This window comes from Lepisma saccharinum, chromosome 11 (assembly GCF_977018435.1).
Source record: "Lepisma saccharinum chromosome 11, izLepSacc3.1, whole genome shotgun sequence".
NCBI lineage: Eukaryota > Metazoa > Arthropoda > Insecta > Zygentoma > Lepismatidae > Lepisma > Lepisma saccharinum.
Window position 1 is genome coordinate 53780817 of NC_139239.1, and position 16845 is coordinate 53797661.

Sequence of the window (16845 nt, forward strand, 5' to 3'; positions counted from 1 at the left end):
GATGTGATCAGCATCACCCTTTATGTTTTGTTTCTTTGTTATATACCGTCACTTTTCTGCCACTATTGATTAATTGCGTCGATAAGGATGATTAAGTGATATGCCATTTATGAAGGGGAGATCACAAGAAACACTATATCCCAGGCCGGGACTCGAACCGAGGAACTTAGGTGGTGAGATCATTTTACAGCTGTCTTTACCCTCACCCAGAGTTGCCCCCAGCCGTCATTGATAACAAGCTGGGTGAGCCTCACGCTTACTAGACTGCCACAATTCTCAAATGGTATGAATGAACGAAGTTATTTAACTCAGCATGTTATTCAAGTTTCCTTGCACAATACTCACACCCTGATTTGTTTCTACTTTATATACCGTAATTCCCCTCAGCGGCACACGTGCTACGACGCAACGGCACCCGGGATCGAATTCCGGCCTGGGCCATGAGTGTTATTTATGACTGTCCATTTATTAATTTTATCACATTATCACCCATCATTATCTTCGCGATTAGCTAAAAGTTACAGAGGAGCGAAGTAAAATAAACCAAATCAGTCAAAGTCAGCGACTATTATAACTCACTATTAGCATCATGAATAAGCGACCACCTATACAGTGTCACATCACGTGACAATCTTTGTGCATTTCCAGTGCCAGGGCAGGAAATACAAGGTAACCAATTTTAAATGGTTAGAAAACTATAATATAAATGATTAAATTGTGAATAAGTTATCCCCCTTTCTCATGTGTCTGGGCTTGTCAGGTAGCTTCCCGTGAATGAATGTGTCCTGCTCCAAAAAATAGGTAAATGACAGAAATACTTACCGGTAATTACAGTATTATTTCTGTTCCTTGGATTATGTTATAAACGCATTGTATTATATACAACAGTGTTCGGTAAACATCTGTGTTCAATTTTCAACCACACCCGAGTGACTACATGTTTCATTTTCGAAGCATTGTTCGAATTGTTATTCGTTCCTTTCCACCTAATATCTGTTCATCCGGGTTCATCCAAGCATTTAAGCAGCTATTCAACTTCCCATAGTCGTCACGGTCACAACCTACAGCTGTGTTGTGGTACTTTTTTTATGTAACCAAACTTGTACTTAAGGTGTCGAGTTGGTTTTAAAAAAAAGGTATACATCACATAACCTTACATACACTTCTGCAAAAAGTTCCACTACGCATTTATAATAAACTCCATAAATCAAAGAAGAAACAATCTGTTACTACAAACACATCTCCGTTTTATAAGGCATTATAAACAGTACAGTCCATTTACAATTTTCGAACGACCGAAGCGTCACACACGACACTTTTCGTCACTTCCGATTTGGCAAAAGTTCCTTCGTTCTATGCAACCCGCCAAGTCGTCGTATGTAGAGGGTTGCCGCTACGGCAGGCTGTGTGTTCAAAATTCACAAAGTTCGAGCTCACAACTCAGAAGAGACGTTCTCAAACCATCTCCCCTTCTATTCTCTTATTCAAAATACTTCAGGCACTAAATAGAACATATATAAGTACACACATATGTATACGTATTGGCCTCCCCGATGGCGCAGTGGTAGCGTCGTCGCCTTGTAATCAAGGGGTCCCGGGTTCGATTCCCGGCGGAGGCACATAGTGGTTCGGATCCCACTTTAAACTGTAGGTCCAGTCCCGATTAGCCTTACTGTGCATAAAGTGGACTTAAAACAACAAATCAATCAATCATGATTGAAATGGTTTATTTTAGTTCGCTTTTCTGCCACTTGTGGCTTATTGCGAAGGTGGGGTGAGTGATGATGTGATAACACTAAAAAATGCCCATACCGGGACTCGAACACGAAACCTCTGCCGCCGTAGCGCGGTATGCTAGCCACCAAGACCGGCTATAGTTTTTGTTGCAGCTATTATCGCTCACGTAATTTACTACTAATTTAGGAGACATTAGGTGATGTTGGTAAAGTGTGGTTGTCAATACCATTCAAAGAATTCTTAATTTATCTCTAGAGTCATTACGTACTCATGACCATTAATCATTATCACATTCTTTTGCAAACAATAATAGTTGTTCTCTGCACTTTCTGAGAATATAGATAATTATAATTATCAAGTGATTATAGTGACAGCAAGGTGTATTAACGTACGCTAAATAGATTTTCAAGGAAGCAAACACAATGTACGTAAAATGCCACAGAACTTAGTATTATTAATTTTGAAATAAAGTAGCAGAAAAGCTGTTCACGTAATTGACTACTAGCTGTGAAAAAATAACACATTCGTGATAAGCTTCTCTGCAATCATATACACTGATAACACCATCACTGCGTCTAAGGTCACTATCCGCTATTGCTCCAGATTTCATGTAAGATAACACTTAAGCCTTTATTAAAATGATGCAAGAATTGAGAAACAGATGTCAGTATAAGCTAATGATTCTGAACAACGCATAAGAAATTCAATACAAGCATTAGCAGCTATAAAAGTTTGTACAGAAAACGTATCAAATAAATTCCTTTGTCGAGTATTGATTTACTAATATTTTATTGCAGAATTGCCAGATGATTGTAGTACTATTACAATAGTACTTATCTTGTATATACTTTTATGTCTAACACAAGAGAAAATACGTGGTTCTCTTTTACTTCAATTTTTGTTTACAACGATAAGTTTTCCATTAAATTAATTTTGTAGTTATAACAGTTTAAAGTTGGGAAATACAATACGATAAGTGTTTTAATAATGGATCACAAGTGTTTAAAACTCCAGAAGTGAATCACAATATCTTAAACCAGTAAAATGCATGCAAGTTGGTACCTTTTCATGTAATATTAAGCTTTATCCTTCACCTATTCAGTACATAGGATACAATAGTGTGTCTTGTCATATAATACTATTCTGAGGGAGGTTACATTGTATGTTCAACACGTTGCTGGCATTCAAATTCTTTGTTGACATATATTGAAATAAGTTAAAGAAGATTTTACAACATTATTAGTACTTGAAAGAAACGTTAAAACCCACAATTCAGCATCATTGTTAAGAGATGAAGCACCTTAACAAAGAAATAATAATAATATAGGTTGCAGTAATCATTGCTCTTAGCCGCGATGGACCAGTTTGCAAATTCAAATACTTAGGAGTAATATTAACAAATGAAAATTATATTAAAGAGGAAATAAAAAGTAGGCTTAATTCAGGAAATGCATGTTACTTCTGTCTTCATAAACTTTTGTCTTCTAGTTTAATATCTAAGAAACTAAAAGATAAAATATACAAAACAGTAATTTTGCCTGTAATATTATAGTATGGGTGTGAAACTTGGTCCCTTACATTGAAAGAGGATCATAAATTGAGAGTATTTGAAAATAAGATCCTTAGGAAAATATTTGGACCTCAAAGGGATGAGGGGACAGGTGAGGGGAGAAGGTTACATAATTTAGAACTACATAATTTGTATTCATGTCCAGATATTATTAGAATAATTAAATCAAGAAAACTTAGATGGGCAGGCCATGTGGCACGAATGGGAGAAGAAAAAGAAGTTTACAGGATTCTTGTTTGGAAACCTGATGGTAAGAGACCTGTAGGAAGGCCAAGACGAAGATGGAGGGACAACGTTGAGATAGACCTAAAGGAAATTGGTAGGGATGGAAAAGAGTATATAGATCTTGCTCAAGATAGGGCCAGATGGAAGGCCTGTGTTGCTGCAGCCATGAACCTTCGGGGTTAAGAAGGCTAGAGAGTTAGTTAGTTAGTTATCTTAGCCGCGATGGTCTAATCGGTAGGGCGTCTGACTGCCAAACGGGAGACCCGAGTTCAATTTCCGTGATGGGCGATCTAAGGTCGGGATTTTTCCGGTCTTAAGCCTACATAAAGTGACTCTAGGGTTCACCCAGCCTAAAATAAATGGGTACCTGGGAGCAACCATGTGGTTAACGTCGATCTAAGGGTGGTGCTGATCACATCACCTCTAAAAATAACCGTGATCGAGAATGTGAGGTGCCTTACCCCCAACATTTATGTACGTTCATGGTATGATGCAAAGTGCACGGAGTCCTTCGTATTGTCTCATAATTCGTAATTATACATTACATAAATTGTAACCCTTTCCTGCTATCCCCCACCCTAAAAAAAGAATCACTAGAATGGAAAGCCTAGTAAACTATTAACTAATTGTAAGTTGTCAGATATGCTCTAATCTTTTTCGAGAAGAACCCATTCTCTAGGAAGCAAACAATACATCTGGCAATGTCAAGACCATTGGTGAGAATGTGACAACGGAAATTAACCTTTCCCTGCTTGTCCAAAATAGGCAAGCAGCTAGGCCGCATAGTCTAATGAATTAACCGATTCACTTGATGTAACTCATACATTTAATTAAACTGTCAGTTTTAGATATATCTACAGGGTGCGGCATTTAAAGTTTCCCATGTTCAAAATAACATAACTGTTTTATTGTACAAATAAATTACATGAAATGAACAATGTTAGGTACGTTATAGTCTTGGATTTATAGTTCAGACCTTACTCCTTGCATATATTACTTCCTTAAGATGCCCTTCATTAGCGTCAATGCATTGTTCCAATCTTCCTTGTACACTGGCCATTACGTTCTGCAGAGTGTCTGACGTAACATCAGCAATTTCCTCACGAATCGCAAGTTTGAGTCTGTTGAGATCAGGGAGAGTACGAGCCTAGACCTAGGGCCACTGAATGTCACCGAACTTGGACAGAAGTCGCCCGGGGAAAGCAGTACGTAGCGCGTTCATCGACAGACGTGCTGTATGCGATGTGGCTCCGTCCTGTTGAAATCAGGAAGAAGGTTGTTTTACCATGGTGTTGTAACGTTGGGATCTGACAGTTCGCGCAGCATCATTATGATCCTCGAAAACGTAAGGGCCTATAATTCCCTGAACTGTAAATCTAAGACTATAACGTGCCTAATAATGTTCATTTCATGTAATTTCTTTGCACAATAAATCAGTTATGGCATTTTGAAAATGGGAAACGTTTAATACCGCACCCTGTATATTGCAACGAATTTCGGCCTGTTAATTGGACTACCGATAAAAATACTTAAGCGCATAAATATTAATACACCGATATTTGATATCGAACCGCGTAAAGTACCATTAATTTTCAGTGAACACGATAAAAGAGCAATCACTGCTTCGTGAATGAAGTTCTTCGTGAGACAATCTGTCATGAACTTTGAGTTGGCGTGACGCCCTTTCCAAGGGTATAATTAAAGACTGAGGAATCGGTGATGAGCACCTTCATTTACACTGCTGCCATCTAACGGGTAATTTGTTAATTAACTGCGTTTTAAGTAAGAGTCTTACCTCCGATTGGAATTTCTTCTTTTTTTTTGGCAAGACTTCTCGTGCAACCCAGCGACTTACCTGGAGGAGAGAAAGAGAAGCATATTACAGATAGTTTCAATCCTGAAGATTCCGTGACGTGATCGTAATGAGTTCTAACAGATGCCTCTGTTCATTAATATAAAGGAAATATTTCGATGGGAACGAAAGTTTCAAATTACCAAACGCAAATTAACAGACCCTTACTCCTCCTGTCTTGAGATCTTGGCGGAAACATCACGAACTTCTTCAGAGCAGGAGGATTCGTTTTAGTTTGGACAAGTTCAACAGTTCAGTTAACTCAAATTGGAAAGTTCCAAAACAAACTGCCTTTTCATTACTGACGTCATGTTTCCTCAACGTACCAATGTACAGGTGTAGGAAGGAAGGAATATGTGAACTAGAACAGAGAAAACAAGTTCAAGTGTTGACATTAAGGGATGAAGAAGGAAAATAGGTGTAATGAAGGGATCAAATGTGATTTGAATGTTGGCAGGAATTATAATTGGCATCTATCGTGTCTGTACTAACTTGGCTTGTTATTGCAATACCTGAACCTTATTTTTGGTTCATTCAGGAGCACCGCACTAAATCGGACAGTAGCATATTTCATTTATGCATACAAGTAGAGTAGGCAGGCATACATGAACACAGTTGGCAAGTTTCACACACGTAGGCTACCGGTATATTTATATGTACTCCTCTCTCTCTCCCCCTCTCTCTCTCTCTCTCTCGACTCTTTTTGTTTTAAGGTCTCTCTCGCTCTTCCTCTTTTACTCTCTTGCCTTATTTATCGCTTTCTATCACTTTCTCCCCTTATGCATATACTTCTCCGTTTCTTCATCTCTCTCTCTCTCTCTCTCTCATTCCACATGTTTTTTCTCCTTACATGTTCTCCTTGTTCTTTCTTTCATAACTTGTCTCCGTTCTTCTTTCTCTCGTTTGCAGGTTTCTATTAATCTTTTCTTCTACGATGTGTTACTTCATTATTTACATATTTCTCTCTTTTTCCTTCTCTCCAACAAGAGAAAATTTTTTTTTTCTTATAATCAGATGTTTCGTCCCGCTTCTGATAAGATTTTCGAAACTTAATTGTACGTTGCTTTCCTGCCGCTTGAGGTTGATCGCGACGACGAGGGTCAATGATGATTAGGTTAAAATGATGAAGCACATTCATGATGAAAAACCGTACCCTGGCCAGGATTCGAATATGAAACCTTCGGCGATGAGATTAGTTTGTGTCCCAACGGAAGGTTGCTTGTGTGCGTGCGAAATGCACTCATTATTTGTACATTTACAATACTTTGCCGGAAATGAAGTTTTAAATGACGATTCGAACCCGGTACCCCTGGCGTCATAGCTCGATAGATCACTTCGCCAAGCGGTCAGGCTGAAGCGCTGGAAGTAGCTTCTTACAAGCATATTACACCGGCGACCTTCAGTGGATCTTTAAAACTCCGCTGACACGGGAATCGACAGAAAATCATTTGAAATGAAGTAAATTCATATGCGGTTAACGACAGGATGGAGCCGGCTCAACGGCTTTAACGATCGGAAATTTGAATTCCCTTTGAATAGATCGCGATAACAGATCTCTGCCCTCAGTTGTAGTCCGCAAGTTATAGAGTAAACAGTGGTTGTCTTCAAGTGATAGATTGAATATCGGTGCTACGCTAAAGTTAGAAGCGGGGAATTGCGCTCCCTAAAGACGTCTCATTTCAGGACCGTGGCTTATCTACCAAATCATGGAGACGATCATCTCTACAAGTAAACGAGCATCCTTTCTATTGTTATCATGACCTACTGTCCAGTCAATAGAAGTGTTAAATATTGAATGTCGTTCGTGTTCTCCATATTTCACAGGGGCGAGTCCCGTTACATATAAAAGGTACTTCTCGTAGAGGAGAGTTGCTTTAGGCTGGCACAACCTAGATTCGATCCTCAAGAACCCAGTGTGGGGTTTTATACGGTTATATTTTTGTAGTCGAAAATAGTTCTTCACCTTATTTGCTAAATTATTTACAAGGGAAACTTGCACATGATACAGATAAATAAGGCTTTCAATATTCTTGTAGTAACTGAATCCCAATTTCTACCGCGTGGGAATTCCATAAAGCAATGACAGCTATATGAAAGGGGCGGGGAGAAGTGGGAGGGGGTTGACGACGGTTGCAGTAGACGCGAGGGTGCCGGAATCGAAACTCAAAGTGAATAAAATATGCAGAATATTTCTCATGAGAGACAGGCAGTATTGGGAAGGTGGGGTGGGGGATAAACCGAGCGAAAGGGAACAAGAAAAATGTAAGAATCGGATGGAGAAAAAACGGCATGAGAAAAAAAGGAATGAGGAATGCTCTTTCAACATGTGAGACATTGGTAGCTGTGGGAAAGCGGCGGCTGCTCTTTGAAAATTTCAGATTCCAAAACGATTCCAGGGTGCAATTTAGGTCCACTTTTCATGTGAAGTTTAGATTTAGCTAAGGGAACCTTCGGGCCAGCGACCAGCTGATGACGAGACGCAGGTGGGTGGGGGGAGTGGCATCGAACTGTCTGCAGTCGCCGTATTGCCGTCGACGTGCTGTATGCTGACGTTGCTCTAATTGATCGCCTGTAATGGCAGGTTGTCGCACTTTGGCGATATCAATCTTCTCGGTCTGTCCTGTATTTCTTTCTCTTTAGCACATTTAATCGCGCCTCTGCGATGTCTCTCTTTATTATTTACCGCCTATAGAACATCAATGAACCAATAATCGCTTTCACCCTTTCACCCAGTGCTGCAGTCCCATTTTTCACAAGGTATACGCTAAGACAATATTTTTTATTAACTTTGGATTGTTTGCATTAAATATATGGATGAAATCAATTAACTTCTACAAAAAAGTCATTCACGGCAGAATACTGATATACCATTAATTGGCATAAACGGCTCATATTATAATACCGGGTGTCCCATATGTCTATAACCATAAGAGAAGAACAAAACAAGTTGTTGTTAGGAACTTATTATTGTACAGTACAGTTCAAGGATGTGTTCAAAGTCCCCACCAGCAAAATAATAACTTGGATTCGCTCCTCCTTAGTCAGTGCCATCATTTACCTGTAACAGAAAAGAGGGTAATATGAACAATACCTATGGTTCCAGACTTGTGGGACACCCTATATTGTAAAATGTATACGATCGAAAAGGCATTTTGAAAATTTATAGGCTACTATACTGCATGTTACCGTATTTTATTTCCTTGTTGACATTGCTTTTGTGAATTATCATTTAGTATATTGTTAGACACTTTAATAATACTGCAATTTGCACTAAAAATGAAAACATTTGGAAAGCGAAAAAATGAATAGGATTGTTATGAATGAATTGATATTGTTAGCAAAAGTTCCGCTAATTTTAACATTACATATTTCTATAAAATTCTGGCGCGCATCATGTAATCGTACCCTCTCCCCTTCTCAACATTGTGTTCACGTATGTGTATGTATATGTTATGCACTCAAACATATCTAACAGTAATAAGCTCACTGGAGAAATGGCCAAATCAAATGGGAATACATTTAAACGAAACTATGCAGAAGGTAGGCTATTGAGTAAGGTTAACAAGAGGGTATATGGCATATACCACCGTATACCCTCGACTATAGCCCTGCTGTGACTTAATAATCACGGATTTCCAATAGAGATGGTGCATTTTTTAAAATTAAAAATGTTGCATTTTAATAATAGATTTGGAATAAACTTAGCATTTTGTAGCATTTAGAATCTCGTAGTATTTTGGGATAGAAATAAGATTTTAGAATGAAGTACTGTGTGATAAAAAATCAGCGTGTTAAATGATTAACTTTATTTATTTTCCAGTTTATATTATCGGAAATAACTAAACGAATAATTTGAGTGAAAAATTGAGGATATTAAGAAATACGTATGTAACCTGACATAGATCTGCTAGGTCATAACATGTACTCCTATACATTTAGAAATCACAATTTAAGGTAATAAATCAACTAAAATTGTCATTTAAACACACTCATTAAAATTATAACACAAATAATTTCAAATAGCGTATCGCCACCACTCATGAAATTCATGCTACGTAAGTGAAGGTCATATGTGCATTTAATATCATTTGAGCACCTCACTGAAAGTTTAACAAACTACAAATTTCAACATGTCTTTCTGTTAATCTCTTTCTTCTGTCTAAAGAAATGTCATTTTGCATTTATTTCGCGGAGACACAAATATTTCGTATCTTGTAGTCAGATTTACATATTTTCAGAATCAAATACAGTTAGTTAATTTTACATAATGTGATCACATTTGCCATTTTATTGCGATTACGAAAATCTACCATCTTCTGAGCACTGGCTCTTAACGCTGAAAACGAACTGTTCGTTTATTTACTCGATACCTGCACAAAATGGGCGAGTTACAGTTACTTGTTTTGTTTTATAAAAGAAACTGTTACCCAGTGCAAGACATGATTTATCCACAAAAACGCTGAGAATATAACCAGTTATTATCGCTTGACAAAGGAACAAGAACACTAAAATTTATAATCTCTATACTACTTCATGAATGAGATCGTCATCTGTTAAAATGAACAAATTGTTAAAGTTACATTTAAGTAAATGGAATAAATCATTTATTTGTATGAAAATAATATATTTAATTTAGTAATCAAAAGTAAACTGTGATCATTAGAGCCCGGAAGTTTGGCAAAATGCCTCTTTTTATCTACTGCATATATTGATAAAATTTTTCCGGATATACGTTTTTTATGTTGTTTCGAATGTTTTAGAAGCCTTTTCATTTTGCCTATTTGGGACCCCACTGCCTATTTTTAATTATAATGCCTTTTTTTGCCTTTTTCAATGAAATTTGAACAATTTTTTAAAAAAATTTGTAAATAAATTATTTTTCTCCCAAAAAACGTTGTTGGCATTTATTTTTCTTCCGTTTATTATGTGAATAATTTTCGCCTTATTTAAGTAATATTGAACTCACGTATGTTTCAACATTGCTGAAGGAGAAAAGTGTGTTTTAAAAAAAATAGTATTTCATGTTCAGTTAAGATATTGCCTTTTCCTTAACATGTCCTTGTGAATGATTGACTGCTGAAAACCTGTTGCAGAACACCTGCACAATTACGTCATCACGTCCAGCGTCCGTGTCAGGAGGTTATTGACAAGAAACAGCACTAATGCCCAAGGGCCTTTGCATGGATTCCAAAATCAAGTTCTCTATCTGTAGTTTAGTTCTGCACTTTGGAAGGAAAGGATGGTGTAGTTGTCATCATGCCGAAATTTAGTGTGCTATTAAGTGGTAAGTTACATGGTTACGTGCATGAATTTGGTGAAAGCACATTTTTGACAGATGGTTCTATTCTTCTCTGCAAGATATGTGAAAAAACATTCAACCATGAGAAAACATACTTTATATCTCAGCATGTGTCAACAGCAAAACATAAATCTGCAGTTGCCAAAAAGGTTGAACAGAAGAAGATATCCCTAATTTCAACAGTGGGCACTTCATCCAACAGGCAATCTCAGTTTTCTCTTGAACTGTGCAAAGCTTTCATGGAAGCAGGGATACCTTTCTGGAAAGTGGGAAACAAGTCACTGAGGAAATTCCTGGAGAAATACACTAAAGAAACGGTGCCGTCGGAATCTACGCTGCGGAAAACAAATGTGAGCATCTGCTACGAAGAAGCTCTGCAAAGAATTCGTGCTGAAGTTGGTGGAAAGAAGGTTTGGATTTAAACAGATGAAAGTACTGACGCAATGGGACGCTGAATAGCCAACGTCATCATATGAACTATGGAACCAACATGCGGAGAATCTTCGTCATTTCTTCTCACGTCAGAACAACTAGAGAGAGTCAATGGTTCGTCAATAGCTCAGTTATTCTCAAATTCCCTACTTCTGCTCTGGCCAGATGGTGTACATCATGATGACATGTTACTTTTTATCAGTGATGCAGCTCCCTATGTAAACAAGGCTGCCATAGCATTGAAAATTCTCTTCCCGAACATGCTTCATATCACATGTGTAGCCCACGCAATGCACAGAATCGCCGAAAAAGTTAGAGTGTTGCACCCAGAAGTGGACAATTGAACACAAAGAAGATATTTCTGAAATCTCCCTCTCGAACCCGAACATTTCAGGAAGTTGCACCTGAGCTGAGTTTTCCTCCGCAACCAGTCTTGACGAGATGGGGAACCTGGATATCAGCAGCTATATATTATGCTAACCACCTTGAAAAAATCAGTGAGGTGATCGATGCTCTTCCAGAAAATGAAGCGGCTTCAATTCGTGAAGTGAAAAAACTCCTGTGCTATTCAGAACTGAAGAATGAATTGTCGTTTATTTTTGCACATTATGGTGCATTGCCAGAGACAATAACAAAGCTAGAAAAAAGAGGTGAGACTCTTGTAGCATCCACGAAAATCTTCGAGGAATCTATGCAGCAGGTGATGGAAGTGTCAGGAGAAAAGGGGTCAGCTGTTGTGGAAAAGTGCAAATGGGTAGTGAGTGCAAATGATGACTTGAAACAATTGAAAACAATTTGTGATATTCTAAAAGGTGAAAATGCTGTTATCGAAATGAGTCCAGCTACATTTGCTTGTTTTATGTATGCTTCATTAACATTTTGCCAGAAATTAGATAAAAGTAAGTGACTTTCAAATGTTCCTTTTTCAATTTATTTTGCCTTTTTTCCCATTTTTAGTGCCTATTTTCCACATTATAAATGCCTTTTTGCCTGCCTATTTTAACGAAAATAAATGCCTGAACTTCCGGGCTCTAGTGATCATGAACTAACTGTAATTGGATGCAAAGCCATACTACACATTTACTGTACTCTAGCGGCATTCGTCCCTACTAGTATGTAATACTATTGAACATAGGTGCTACACGCAGAAAATTGTCCTCAAGTGTGACGCCATGATTTCGTTACAAAGGAAAGAAACGTCGTAAGTGTTAGAAAGAAATAAGACATGAAAGATTGATTGATTGATTTGCTTTATTTTACTTTGCTTTTTGTGCCACTTTTGGCTAATTTGCAAAGCTGGGGATGAGTGATGATATGATGAAATTGATGAATGGACACTCACGACCATCCATGCCCAGGCCGGGATTCGAACCCGGTACACCTGGCGTTGTAGGGCGATGTGGTAACCACTCCGACAAGGGAGCCAGCAAAGAAAACAAGAAAGAGTGAGAAAGAAAAAGGAAAGAAGAGATATAAAGAACTTGGAGATAGAAAGGAAAGAAATTAAATGGGAGCGAGAGAGGTGGGAGGGGCAGAAACAGAATAGAAGAAACTGAAATAAACGAAACATATGAATAGTGAGAGAAAGATAGATAAATAAATATAGAACCAGCACACACACACATACAAAGACACAGAGAGAGAGAGAGAGAGCACGTGAAAGCGTGTGGAGAGAGGCACGAGAGAAACCAAGAGAGAGGGAGACAATAAAGAAGAAAATGGTAGAAAAAATAGACAGGGAGGTAAAAATACAAAGAGAAATTATCAAGATGAGAACAGATAAGCTTGAAGTTTAAAAAGACTGAGAATATAGGAAGCAAGGCTATAAAGAGTTATAAGAAAAGAAAGCACGAATAGGGATTGAAATAATTATTGTAATCTCTATTCTGGTTTTCTTTTTATAATAGGAGAAGGAAAGAATGAGTAGACGTACACACACAGATCTAACCTTTCGGGGCTCCCGTGAAACTAACCCAATCTGTTTGTAATGCATTATATTGTCAGGAAATGGTAAACAATCTATAATAATCATCCACGAACGCATTGATGTGAAGAACAAGCTACTAAAAGGTAGTGGGTATTATCTCTACCTGGAAGCATGAAGTAAGTGCCAATCAAGCTACGCAAACATGTTTGGAAACAATCGGCGAGATAGAGAACAAACATTTTAAGCTTTATCAGAAGCCGCGTGCGTATAGTCGCTAGACTCTATGAACTTTTACGTTAACAATGTCATGTCTAGCGGGATGGTTCTTTCACTGAGGTTATAGTGACTTAATTCCTGTTGTTCCCTGTGGAGCATAGGGCATCAATAGAACACCCCCCTCTGGTCCTGCTGACGGCAATTCTCTTCACTGCATTCCAGCTCTTTCCTTCCTCCAATGCCTCATCGTGAACAAATCTTTGCCACGTCTGTCTAATCCACCTCCTTTCATATTACTGAACGTGACTGAAAAATGTGTTCATTTGTCAGGTGGCGTGAAGAGTATTTCATGAACTATGAAATTGTCCCTAATAGCTCTGGCTATGGCTTTTCTGGTTTGATTTGATTTAATTTATTCTACGTCGCTTTTCTGTCAGTTTTGGCTAATCGTGATGATGGTGCATGGTAATGAGAAAGATGGATGAAGCGACGATGACAAACATGTAAGGAGGACACAGTACGAGCCGCCACAGGAATATACTGGTTGAGAGCCCAAACGCCAGATCCTCGCTAACCTGCAAAATACAGTCCAGGGTGTTCTATTTGGATGTGAGGGACTTTTCAGGTGATCATAGGTTATCATAACAGCACTATCTACATATATGACCTCAAGGATTTGTTGGAGACCAGAACCTTCCATTAGATAACCAATACATACCAGGAAACTCAGTCTTAATATGACCTGCTTCAGAGAATATCTGAGTCCTCATTGGCTATGATTCAGATTGCTTTCTGAAAAGCTTATAGTACCTAAGTAATATTAGACAGACAGCCGAGATTCTGAATGTGTTTGGCGCTACTTTCACGGCATGTTGAAATGTACTTGTTTTTACACACTTTTATAATTCGGTTTTGCCTTATCCCTTACCATACTTAAACATGTCGCATAGTTTAAAAGAGAATTTGTCTAACCTTGTACTGCCAATAAAAAATCAATATTATTTAGAATATTTTTTTTGTTCAAATTTTATGGTTATTTTCAATATACTTTGAAAAATATGTACAATTCGGAACAATTTTTACTTCCTTATAAAGTTTTCCGAGAGCACAGATCAAGTGAAATAACTAGTACAGTGGGATCCATAAGTATTGTTCACAAATTGTCCATGACTATTTTCGTTGGTCTTTGTGTGCAGAAAGTACCTCACCCTTCCGAAGTCGGCGCATATGCCCCAACGTCCCCCTAATCGACGCTACTGTGCAGTATAATAAGTTCACGGTGGTTTTGGTTCTTTTGAATAGGAATATAATGAAAACAAAAGCATTTGGCTATCTTGTGCCTGTTAAATTATTTGAGGGCATACATTGTACCCATTTACTTGCCGTTCCTGATCTCTGATTGTAGCCACAGTGAAAATAGTTAAAGCTTTCAATTTTTATTTTTGTAGCAAGAAAATATTCAGTAGATGCCACCTTTAGGTCTCCAACTCTAATGGAACTTTGTGGTCCTCTTTTCTCGCAGGATGTCCACTATGTTTGGAGGGATCAACCGACAGACGGCGACACTTCCGGACCATTACTTCCGGGAGGTAGAGGCCGGCCAGTTGACAATGGGGATCATCGGATGTCTCCCGGACAATGTCCAGCAGGTAATATATGCCATTTTTGGGGGACATTTTTTGGAATTCAAGCGCGAGAAATATCCTCTCGCCCTGAACGAACCTTCCCCCTTTTCCTGGGATCTTGCCATCGGTTCTGAGAATCCAGAAGCAGAGGAAACACTTATGGGTGATGTACAGGTGACATAGGACGTGATAAAGACGACGTATGCTCAGAAAGTAAGGTGCAGAGTGAAGGGGGAAAATGACAATTTTGCGGACAAGGCAACGGAATAGAAGGTCGTTTATGCTTAATGAAGTGGCAATATTGGTGCTATACGTTTCACCTGATGACGAAAACTTCATCGTTAATCATGTCTTTTGCTGGAAGTATGTCCAAGAACAAGAAACGTCAAATTTGCTTTTATCTTTTCGGCTAAATCAAAGTTACATTGGATACAATTCTTATTGTATTTTTAGCATGATTTCACTAAAAATCCTGCTATTTGCCAAGTGTAAAATTTTAGTAACAGTATTCATCAGTTCATCACATACTGTAAAAAAATACCTTGTTATTAATAATAAGGTCATTAACCTACATTGTAAGTCTCTGTGGCGCAGTGGTTAACGTACTGCCCTTTTCAAATTTTCAAAGAGGAGTAGCTATAACTATTTACATGCAGAGAATAATATTTCTTTCAACTCGGCTTTCCTTGAATAATTTTAGCCATTTTTAAAATATTCCGCTCAAGTCCCCCTAAATTCGTGCCTGATCTCATGAAGAAAAAAATACATATATGAAAGATTAACTTGGCCACAGGGTACCAACTACTAGTGGGTACTCTATGCTTTGGCATCACAAGCCATTTTTATCGAACAAAAATATGTTAAAATTTCTTATTCGTTTACGGTAGCGATTGGCAGTAAAGGTTATGCATGCCCCTACAAGTAAATTGAGGTACTGCAAGGGTCGATATTTCAGATATATTTTTACAATACTTTATTAAAGCTCCTTGTAATAATTATTTGTTACTTCAGTAACTGTCTCTTAAATATTTCTCGCTCATTAAAGAAACGGATGGATGTCGCACGATTGGCACATACTATTTACTTCTTTTTTAACTCTTTCGTTCATGTAATGCTTCTCAAGCATGTGAAGATTTTGTTAAAATTATATGATTTTATAAAATGCGAACTGACAACACTGACAACTTTCTTAAAAACACCCGATCAGAAAGTTTCAGAAACACTGATTTTCACACACGCTTGAACTTGTGCTTGCTCCCTTTTAAAATTAACGCGCTTTCAGTCGTGTTAGTATTCATTAAAGGAGTGCCTCAAGAGCATCCCAGAGTGTGACAATTAGAATGTTTTCCATCCTCAAAGTAAAAATTCTTTCCCCCTTAAAAATGATAGCGTTCTTCTGCTTCATACAAGCTCTGTCCCTGCACTGTGACGTCACGCTTCCGCTCAGTGATAGGCACTGCAAGGTTGGCTCTCCCTAATCTTAAGATACCTTGATTTCTCACATACTTAAAGCATAGGTTATTGTAATTCGGTCTTTTTACTTTTCATTTAGTAATGGGCAGGACATTACAGAAGAGATGTATGTAATACAAAAGTAGAATTAGCAAACATGTTTTTCCTGTACTACAACACTTGTGTGTCTTGAAAATATTAACAATGAGCCTAAAGTTACCATACTGGTTCTATTTTGATCAACCTACAACATTAACAGTCGTATTCTTCTAATTGACGGAACTTAATGTTGGACCGATGATATCATTGTTGCTTATTTTCAAGTAACTTTTCATAATTTGCTTATTTGCAGTAGAGACATCTCTTGTTTACAATAATATGTTAAAAAAAATAAAATGTATGGTTACGTTTACATTGTTTATGCTTCCGAGCAGATCAGGATTGGTATATGTAAATTCAAAGTTTTCACTAAGTGGTTACGATATTGTTAGGACACGACCACCACATATA

The 16845-nt window shown here is 37.9% G+C and overlaps 1 protein-coding gene across 1 annotated transcript in view; it reads left to right on the forward strand.

The window, feature by feature from the left end:
- The window catches only part of LOC145994803 (uncharacterized), a 308553-nt gene that overhangs the window by 168436 nt on the left and 123272 nt on the right, over positions 1-16845 (forward strand). The window contains exon 2 of the mRNA XM_083131108.1: positions 14781-14907. Coding sequence (XP_082987234.1) covers positions 14781-14907 — 127 coding nt within the window. The remainder of the gene's footprint in view (positions 1-14780; positions 14908-16845) is intronic.